This window comes from Salvelinus alpinus, chromosome 3 (genome assembly GCF_045679555.1).
Source record: "Salvelinus alpinus chromosome 3, SLU_Salpinus.1, whole genome shotgun sequence".
Lineage (NCBI taxonomy): Eukaryota > Metazoa > Chordata > Actinopteri > Salmoniformes > Salmonidae > Salvelinus > Salvelinus alpinus.
The window spans coordinates 89177510-89188558 of NC_092088.1; the positions used below are offsets into that span (position 1 = coordinate 89177510).

General features: G+C 44.4%; 1 protein-coding gene across 1 annotated transcript in view; it reads right to left on the reverse strand.

Moving 5' to 3' along the window:
- Nucleotides 1-9312, reverse strand: part of LOC139571494 (neurabin-2-like) — a 39567-nt gene extending 30255 nt beyond the window's left edge. The window contains exon 1 of the mRNA XM_071394421.1: nt 7200-9312. Coding sequence (XP_071250522.1) covers nt 7200-8660 — 1461 coding nt within the window. The 5' untranslated portion in view covers nt 8661-9312. The remainder of the gene's footprint in view (nt 1-7199) is intronic.
- Between the last annotated feature and the right edge of the window lie 1737 nt (nt 9313-11049).

Here is an 11049-nt window from a genome sequence, read left to right on the forward strand (position 1 = left end):
CAGGCAGCGATCGGTTGAAGAGCATGCATTTAGTTTTACTTGTATTTAAGAGCAGTTGGAGGCCACGGAAGGACAGTTGTATGGCATTGAAGCTCGTCTGGAAGGTTGTTAACACAGTGTCCAAAGAAGGGCCAGTTGTATACAGAATGGTGTCGTCTGCGTAGAGGTGGATCAGAGACTCACCAGCAGCAAGAGCGACATCATTGATGTATACAGAGAAGAGAGTCGGCCCAAGAATTGAACCCTGTGGCAACCCCATAGAGACTGCCAGAGGTCCGGACAACAGGCCCTCCAATTTGACACACTGAAATCTATCAAAGAAGTAGTTGGTGAACCAGGCGAGGCAATCATTTGAGAAACCAAGGCTAGTCTGCCGATGAGGATGTGGTGATTGACAGAGTCGAAAGCCTTGGCCAGGTCAATGAATACGGCTGCACAGTATTGTTTCTTATCGATGGCGGTTAAGATATCGTTTAGGACCTTGAGCGTGGCTGAGGTGCACCCATGACCAGCTCTGAAACCAGATTGCATAGCGGAGAAGGTGCGGTGGGATTCGAAATGGTCGGTAATCTGTTTGTTGACTTGGCTTTCGAAGACCTTAGAAAGGCAGGGTAGGATAGATATAGGTCTGTAGCACTTTGTGTCAAGAGTATCCCCCCCTTTGAAGAGGGGGATGACCGCAGCTGCTTTCCAATCTTTGGGAATCTCAGACAACACGAGAGAGGTTGAACAGGGTAGTACTAGGGGTTGCAACAATTTTGGCAGATCATTTTAGAAAAAAAAGGTCCAGATTGTCTAGCTCGGCTGATTTGTAGGGGTCCAGATTTTGCAGCTCTTTCAGAACATCAGCTGACTGGATTTGGGAGAAGGAGAAATGGGGAAGGCTTGGGCGAGTTGCTGTGGGGGGTGCAGTGCTGTTGACTGGGGTAGGGGTATCCAGGTGGAAAGCATAGCCAGCCGTAGAAAAATGCTTATTGAAATTCTCAATTATAGTGGATTTATCTGTGGTGACAGAGTTTCCTATCCTCAGAGCAGTGGACAGCTGGGAGGAGGTGCTCTTATTCTCCATGGACTTTACAGTGTCCCAGAACTTTTTTGAGTTTGTGTTGCAGGAAGCAAATTTCTGCTTGAAAAAGCTAGCCTTGGCTTTTCTAACTGCCTGTGTATATTGGTTTCTAACTTCCCTGAAAAGTTGCATATCACGGAGAATGTTCGATAATGCAGATCGCCATAGGATGTTTGTGTGTTGGTTAAGGGCAGTCAGGTCTGGAGAGAACCAAGGGCTATATATGTTCCTGGTTCTAAATTTCTTGAATGCGGCATGCTTATTTAAGATGGTGAGGAAGGCATTTAAAAAAAATAACCAGGCATCCTCTACTGACGGGATGAGGTCGATATCCTTCCAGGATACCCGGGCCAGATCGATTAGAAAGTCCTGCTCGCTGAAGTGTTTCAGGGAGCGTTTGACAGTGATGAGTGGAGGTCGTTTGACCGCTGACCCATTACGGATGCAGGCAATGAGGCAGTGATCGCTGAGATCTTGGTTGAAAACAGCAGAGGTGTATTTAGAGGGCAAGTTGGTTAGGAGGATATCTATGAGGGTGCCCGTGTTTACGGCTTTGGGGTGGTACCTGGTAGGTTCATTGATAATTTGTGTGAGATTGAGGGCATCAAGCTTAGATTGTAGGATGGCTGGGGTGTTAAGCATGTCCCAGTTTAGGTCACCTAGCAGCACGAGCTCTGAAGATAGATGGGGGGCAATCAGTTCACATATGGTGTCCAGAGCACAGCTGGGGGCAGAGGGTGGTCTATAGCAGGCGGCAACGGTGAGAGACTTGTTTTTAGAGAGGTGGATTTTTAAAGGTAGAAGTTCAAATTGTTTGGGTACAGACCTGGATACTAGGACAGAACTCTGCAGGCTATCTCTGCAGTAGATTGCAACACCGCCCCCTTTGGCCATTCTATCTTGTCTGAAAATGTTGTAGTTAGGAATGGAGATTTCAGAGTTATTGGTGGTCTTCCTAAGCCAGGATTCAGACACGGCTAAGACATCCGGGTTGGCAGTGTGCTAAAGCAGTGAGTAAAACAAACTTAGGGAGGAGGCTTCTAATGTTAACATGCATGAAACCAAGGCTATTATTACATTTACATTACATTTAAGTCATTTAGCAGACGCTCTTATCCAGAGCGACTTACATATGGTTACAGAAGTCATCAAAAGAGAGTGTCTGGGGAATAGGAGTGGAGCTAGGTACTGCAGGGCCTGGATTCACCTCTACATCACCAGAGGAACAGAGGAGGAGTAGGATAAGGGTACGGCTAAAAGCTAGGAGAATTGGTCGTCTAGGACGTCCGGAACAGAGAGTAAAAGGAGCAGGTTTCTGGGGGCGATAAAATAGCTTCAAGGTATAATGTACAGACAAAGGTATGGTAGGATGTGAATACAGTGGAGGTAAACCTAGGTATTGAGTGATGATGAGAGAGGTATTGTCTCTAGAAACATCATTGAAACCAGGTGATGTCATCGCATGTGTGGGTGGTGGAACTGAAAGGTTGGATATGGTATAGTGAGCAGGGCTAGTGGCTCTACAGTGAAATAAGCCAATAAACACTAACCAGAACAGCAATGGACAAGGCATATTGACATTAAGGAGAGGCATGCTTAGCCGAGTAATCATAAGGGTCCAGTAAGTAGTGAGGTTGGTTGGGGACACGGTGATTCAGACAGCTAGCCGGGCCATGGGTAGCAAGCTGGCAGAGGATGGAGGTCTGTTTTTAGCTACCTCGTGCGTTTCCGTGGGTAGATTAGTGAGGTTCCGTGTGGTAGAGGGGACCAATCCAATTGGCAAAATAGTTATAGTTATAGTGGCCCAAGAAAATTGTTTGAAAGATGGTCATGTAAAGATTGCCTTAGATTTTTTACAGGTAACATACCACACCTTCTGTCTAAAATGAGTATAAATGTAATTGGCAAATAAAGGTAATTATGCCAGGTGTGAATGTTCTAGCATATGCCTAGCTAACCAGATTGAATACAACGGGAACCCCATCCACAGTTGATAGCCCATCAGCAGGAAATGAAGCATGCTAATTCTGGATAATGAAGGCTACAGCCATATCAGGGCTACTTCTCTACCATGCTGAGAGAGAAATCCTTAATATGACTTCTCCTCATCTAGTGATGTAGTGATGTACCGTGACTTACTTAAAGTTCATGAGCATGAACCAACCACCAACCAGCCCATATAAACCAACCACTTATTCTTCTTTGGAGTTTAATGGCAGTTTGCAAAACATATTTGTAGGTACATTACTGCCACCCATATAAAACCAACCACTGCACTACTGTTGACCTTTTATAAACCCAGCCAGTCAGAATATCCCGACACACAATAAGAGAGCAGCTACGCTAATTATTCTGACTCTTTGTTCCTCCCTAACAATTATTTACAGGGTAGAGAGAGAGAGTAAAGAGAGAGAGTAGATAGAGAAATAGTAGAAAGAGAGTAAAGAGAGAGAGTAGAGAGAGAAATAGTAGAGAGAGAGAGAGAGAAATAGTAGAGAAAGAGAGAGAGAAAGAGAGAGAAATAGTAGAGAAAGAGAGAGAGAGAGAGAGAGAGAGAGAGAGAGAGAGAGAGAAATAGTAGAGAGAGAGAGAGAGAGAGAGAGAGAGAAATAGTAGAGAGAGAGAGAAATAGTAGAGAGAGAGAGAAAGAGAAATAGTAGAGAGAGAGAGAAAGAGAGAAGAGAGAGAGAGAGAGAGAGAGAGAGAGAGAGAGAGAGAGAGAGAGAGAGAGAGAGAGAGAAAGAGAGAAAGAGAGAGAGAGAGAGAGAGAGAGAGAGAGAGAGAGAGAGAGAGAGAGAGAGAGAGAGAGAGAGAGAGAGAGAGAGAGAGAGAGAAGGGCCTGGGCCCTGACAGTAAATCTCAATAAGACAAAATAATAGTGTTCCAAAAAAGCTCCAGTTGCTAGGACCACAAATACAAATTTCATCGAGTCACCGTTGCCCTAGAGCACACAAAAAACGATACATACCTCGGCCTAAACATCAGCGCCACAGGTAACTTCCACAAAGCAGTGAACGATCTGAGATACAAGGCAAGAAGGGCCTTCTATGCAATCAAAAGGAACATAAAAATTAACATACCAATTAGGATCTGGCTAACAATACTTGAATTAGTTATAGAATCTATTGCCCTTTATGGTTGTGAGGTCTGGGGTTCGCTCACCAACCAAGAATTCACAAAATGGGAAAAACATTCAATTGAAACTCTGCATGAAGAATTCTGCAAAAATATCCTCCGTGTACAACATAAAACACAAAATAATGCATACAGAGTAGAATTGGGACGATACCCACTAATTATCAAAATCCAGAAGAGCCGTTAAATTCTACAACCACCTAAAAGGAAGCGAATCCCAAACCATCCATATCAAAGCCATCACTTACAGAGAGATGAACTTGGAGAAGAGCCCCCTAAGCAAGCTGGTTCTGGGGCTCTGTTCACAAACACAAACAGACCCCACAGAACCTCAGGACAGCAACAGACTTATACCCAACAAAATTATGAGAAAACAAAAAGATAATTATTTGACACTTTGGAAAGAATTAACAAAAAACAGAGCAAAGTAGAATGATATTTGGCCCTAAGCAGGATTTCTGGCTCTCACTGACCTGTAACTTCTTCTATTAGTGAATAGAGGGCGCTGTTTTCACTTTGGGGAAAAATCGTGCCCAAATTAAACGGCCTCGTACTCTGTTCTAGATCATACGATATGCATATTATTATTACTATTGGATCGAAAACACTCTGAAGTTTCTAAAACTTTTTGAATTATATCTGTGAGTAAAACAGAACTCATTTGGCAGCAAACTTCCAAATAGGAAGTGAAAATTCTGAAAATGGGGCTCTGTGTCAGGCCTTGCCTATTCAATTGCCTTATATTTATGGATATGTATGCACTTCATACGCCTTCCACTAGATGTCAACAGGCAGTAGAATGTTGAATGGGTTGTCTAGCTTGATGTGAGACCGAATGAGAGCTTTTGGAGTGACAGGTCCGCCCTATTGGCAGTATTTAGCCGCGCACCAGGGAACCCCACATTGTCTTCTGAAATGCGTTAGGTATACACGACGAAATGCTCCGTCTTGGAATTTATTGGATACATATGAGAAAAACATCATAAAGATGGATTTTCAACTGAGTTTGACCAGTTTATTCGACGTTTATTGTGACTTTTTGAATTTTTCGTTCCATGCGCCAAGAGTTGATGGACATGTGCCCTCCACAATGCTAGCCAAAGTTGCTAATTCGACAGAAGAAATGGACATTCTAAAACAAAACAATGATTTATTGTGGAAATAGGACTCCTTGCACTACATTCTGATGGAAGATCATCAAAGGTAAGAGAATATTTATGATGTTATTTCGTATTTTAGTGGAATATGTTGGCTCCAACATGGCGGAGAATTGCTGGGCGCTGTCTCAGAATATTGCATGCTGTACTTTGTACTAAAGTTATTTTTTTTAATCTAACACAGCGGTTGCATTAAGAACCAGTGTATCTTTCATTTGCTGTACAACATGTATTTTTTAGTAAAGTTTATGATGAGTTTTGTGGTTAGATTACGTGACTGTCCAAAATTTCTCCGGACAATTTGGTGCATTATGGCGCCGTATTCACAATGTAAAACCAGGATTTGTAGCTATAAATATGCACATTTTCGAACAAAACATAAGTGTATTGTATAACATGATGTTATAAGACTGTCATCTGATGAAGTTGTTCAAAGGTTAGTGATTAATTTTATCTCTATTTGTGGGTTTTGTGAAAGCTATGTTAGCGGTGAATAAATGGCGTTGTGTGTTTGGCTATTGTGGTGAGCTAACATAAATATATATTGTGTTTTCGCTGTAAAACATTTAAAAAATCAGACATGTTGGCTGGATTCACAAGATGTTTATCTTTCATTTGCTGTATAGGACTTGTTAATGTGTGGAAGTTAAATATTTCAAAAAAATATTTTTGAATTTTGCCCGCTGCGAAGGCAGTGGAATGTTGTGGGTGTTCCGCTAGCGGAACCCCGGGGCGAAAGAGGTTAAGAGGCTCCTCTGTCCTCCACTCGTTACCTGTATTAATGGCACCTGTTTGAACTTGTTATCAGTATAAAAGACACCTGTCCACAACCTCAAACAGTCACACTCCAAACTCCACTATGGCCAAGACCAAAGAGCTGTCAAAGGACACCAGAAACAAAATTGTAGACCTGCACCAGGCTGGGAAGACTGAATCTGCAATAGGTAAGCAGCTTGGTTTGAAGAAATCAGCTGTGGGAGCAATTATTAGGAAATGGAAGACATATAAGACCACTGATAATCTCACTCGATCTGGGGCTCCACGCAAGATCTCACCCTGTGGGGTCAAAATGATAACAAGAACGGTGAGCAAAAATCCCAGAACCACACGGGGGGACCTAGTGAATGACCTGCAGAGAGCTGGGACCAAAGTAACAAAGCCTACCCTCAGCAAGGGCATTGAAGATGAAACGTAGCTGGGTCTTTCAGCATGACAATGATCCCAAACACACCGCCCGGGCAACGAAGGAGTGGCTTCGTAAGAAGCATTTCAAGGTCCTGGAGAGGCCTAGCCAGTCTCCAGATCGCAACCCCATAGAAAATCTTTGGAGGGAGTTGAAAGTCTGTGTTGCCCAGCAACAGCCCCAAAACATCACTGCTCTAGAGGAGATCTGCATGGAGGAATGGGCCAAAATACCAGCAACAGTGTGTGAAAACCTTGTGAAGACTTACAGAAAACGTTTGACCTCTGTCATTGCCAACAAAGGGTATATAACAAATTATTGAGATAAACTTTTGTTATTGACCAAATATTATTTTCCACCATAATTTGCAAATAAATTCATAAAAAATCCTACAATGTGATTTTCTGGATTTTTTTTTCTCATTACCGGCCTCTCATCTTTTTAAGTGGGAGAACTTGCACAATTGGTGGCTGACTAAATACGTTTTTTGCCCCACTGTATGTATGTGTGTGTGTGTGTGTGTGTGTGTGTGTGTGTGTGTGTGTGTGTGTGTGTGTGTGTGTGTGTGTGTGTGTGTGTGTGTGTGTGTGTGTGTGTGTGTATGTGTGTGTGTATATGTGTGTGAGTGGGTGTTTATTCTATTAGAATGTGAACTCACCTTGATAGGCCCCGTGCTGAAGCAGATCTTCCGGCTAGGTGGAGGGTCCTCCTCTTCAGGCAGCCCAGGTTTCTCATGACAGCTGGACTCGGGCTCGTATGGCTCATCATCCTCCTCCTCCTCTTCCTGCTGGCTCCCTCCAGAGTCCTCCCCCACTGCGCTGTACATTCTGATAGCCACCTGTTCTCCCCCTGACTGATCCTCCTTTACAGTCCTCTCTTCCCCCTCTGCTGTACCCCCCTGGCCAATCTCTCCATCTCCACCCTGCCTCCCCCTCTCACTGCTAGTGCCCTTGGGAGAGGTCTCCCTTACCTGGGCCTCTCTCTCTGTACTGTTCTCTCCATTCTCCAGAGAGAAGTGGTGGATGTCAGATTTAACTATGGTGCTGCTGGGCTCCAGGTCGCCAGAACGATCCTCAGACTGGCCCTCAATTTTGGCCTGGGACCCAGAGTCTGGCCCAGTCTTATCCCGGCCCTCTCTGGGCTCAGGGAGTGTGTGGCCACTGTGGCCTCCATTCTGCCCTCCGCTTTGGCCATCGGAGGTGGAGGAGGATGAGGCCCTGAGGCTTCTGGGAGGTCCATCCTGGTCCCTCTGGCTGCGGCCCCAACTCCCTTCCTCCTCCTGGCTGGTTGGTGGGAGGGCAGAAGCACGATTCGCCCTCTTAGAGATGATTTTGGAGTTGAGCTGCACCCCCACCTTGGTGCTGACCCCCCGGGAGGGCAGCGGAGGTGTGGAGGAGAGGCGATGCAGGTTGTTGCGGAGCTCTGAGGCCCGCTCGAAGACAGCGCTGAGCTGGGAGACGGTGGGGGACACGGCCTCGGTGGTGTCCAGGCTGTCCAGGGACTCTGTGCTGCCATTGAACCGCGCCACCACGTCCAGCCTGCCATCCTGGATGCCCAGGCCCGAGGTCTGCTCTGTCTTCAGCAGGACCCGGTTGGTGGCAGCGGCCTGCTTCTCCCGCTCCAGCTGCTGGGCCGCCTGCTGTTGTTCAAAGATCTTCCGTGTCTCCTGCAGCTTGGAGTAGCTGGGTGATGAGGCTAGGGGAGCCTGCCCGTTCTCAGCTTTGGCATTAGGGTCGAACCGGTTAACCCGCTCTGAGACAGTGGATCCCAGCTTCAGCAAGGCGCTGTGGTCCACATTCTCATTCAGGCTACCGGCTCTGGGGAGGGAGAGACGCACTCTCTCAGTAGTCTTCTCTGGGTCCTCCCCTCCCTCCGTGCAGGGAGATGTGCTCCCTGGGCCTTGCATCTGCTGGAACATGTTCTTGATACGGTGCACATTGGAGCCATAACTCCTGCGACCGCGGGGGCCTTCCTGCATATGATCGCCTTTTGCAGCATTGTCCTTGGCAGGCCTCAGCGCCTGCATCCCCGCCTCGTATGCGTTCCGGTGCGGGGATGGGCTCCTCAGCGTCGAACCGGAGCCGGTGCTTTTGGAAGATGAGGAATCGGTCTTCATCATGATCAGTCAAGCATCACAACCGCTGCTCAGCAACGACATATTTGCCTTTCCTTTCCTCGGTTGTCAGCAAAAATTGGTCCGTTCTCACCGACAGTCAATTATGTTGGGGAGACGGTGAGCCTATGTGCCGTGCCGAATAGAATTGAATAGCAGAAGAGAATAAAAAAACGACGGTATTGTTTTAGGCTGCGTGCATCCAGTGTTTTCCTATGGAAATTGAAAACGATACATTAGTATTTGAACGCCAACCTGACCAAAAACCCGGATAAAATGCCCTGGTTACAAAAACATCCCTGCAGAAAACTGGAACAGTAACCTAATGAACGCTGGATTTTCCACTGACGAAAGATTTATTCCGTTTAATCCCTTTTCACCAGCAGCAGCATCATTTTGATCTCTTGATTTTCTGAGCTGCTGATTTTTGCCACGGTGTCCTCTTCGCTCGCGTAAAACGGTCCGTGCTATCCGGGTTCCTTGGGACGTCCCAACTCTGGAATTACCTTGTTGAAGTTGACATTTAAAATGGTTAAGGTTAGGGTTAGGTAAGGGTAATGGTTAAAGTAGGGGTTAGGGTTTAGGGTATGGACGTCTCAAGGATTCCGTATAGCACTTACACACGTTAACGCTGCTGGGGATCGGGCGCAACGGGGTCATAGCGCCGGTCGTTTCACTGGTCCTCTACGTTTTAATTCCTACACCTGGAATATGAATTTAGTGATAATCAATATATTTGTGAGGCCTACACACGTTTTATATCATTAAAAATTATGATATCAAGTAGACGAGCCAAATAAACATAAATCTACTTTATTCAAAGAATTGGGGCACTTTAGGAACCCGAGGGCGTCAGATTACTGTGTCCGTTTAATATTGTCGCATGCTGCACCCACTACCTGTCTGGCCTACAAGTTTGATAATACTACAATGTTTTAGCAGTGAGAGACATTGTGACATTCTTGTGAGGGCGTAGGGTAGACTATTTCCTCAGCTTCACTATAAAACCCTACCATGTTGGTTTGTAGGCGCTTCAATTGTAGGCTATGTCGCCTAGTCTGGTTCTGCATCTCATGCGCTCCATACCTTGTCCGTCCAATGCGTTTTCCATAGCTACGAATAAAGACTGTAAATTAGCTATATCTCAGAATATGTAGGCAGATAAATTTTAACGTTACGATCAGAAAAAATATAACATAATATAAAATCACAGTGACGGGGGCAGACATTTTGATCAAGAGAAACCTTTAGAAAATATGCACTTTTCTCCAACACTAAACATACAAATATGTATTTTACAGTTATAAGGAAGGTGAAATCTTACAGTTAGTCGTTTTATAAATTGATTATACTATATTTACAAAAAATAGAAGTAATTTCAAGCCTTATTCATGCCGTTTAGTTGAATAGGAAATACATCATGAGTACCTGAGTTTGGGTCCTAAAATATGACTACACCTCCGCTTGTTTACAACTGTTTTTACAAGAAAGGTGAGATTTGAACCTTTCTTGGAGTATGCTTTGGTTGTGTTTCAGATTGTGTTCCCAATAGATAATGAAATGGTAAATAATGTATTGTGACATTTTGAAGTGAATTTTATTGTAAATAAGAATATGTTTCTAAACACTAATACATTCATGTGGATGCTACCATGATTATGGATAGTCCTGAATGAATCGTGAATGATGAGTGAGAAAGTTAGACTCACAAATATCATACCCCCAAGACATGCTAACCTCCACTGTTATTGTAATGTTTAGATGTAATCACAGCTCCAAACAAGATGGCAGACTGGACAGGCTGATTTATTTTAACAGTCAAATTTAGTCAATGACAACAAGCTGATTTTTATTTACATTGATCACTTATCCTATATATAGCAAATTATCATTTGTGTTTTACAATAGATATTTTAGAGAACTTACCAGTGATTAAATAGTTTTATAGTAAGAACAATATTGTGCTGCCAGTATATATGCTGATGTCCGATAACAGTATGTGAAATGACTGTAAATATAATTTCAGCAGCTATGTCAAGTGTATTGTTGTATGCCATGAGGCTGAGTAGTGGTGTGGACACGGTGTTCAAGTGCAAATCAGTTCACTGCCCGAGTTCCATGTTATTTGCAACCTCATGTAAATGTAACCTATCAAATAGTGATATCCTTTGGTGCTTGTGTTCCTATCTACTTGTACACAGTGTGTGTGGCCAGTGTGCTGGTGGTCAAGGCAGATATCAAGGATTATGCCCCTGTGGGAGCTATTTGTGTTCCAGCTGTAGAGAGATTGTCCAGAATGAATTTGAACCCTTCCTAAAACACTATGGTAAGGCGGAGATTAAGTCACCTCTTTAAAAACAGCAGAACCTGAAGTTTGTGATTAGACCTTTAATGA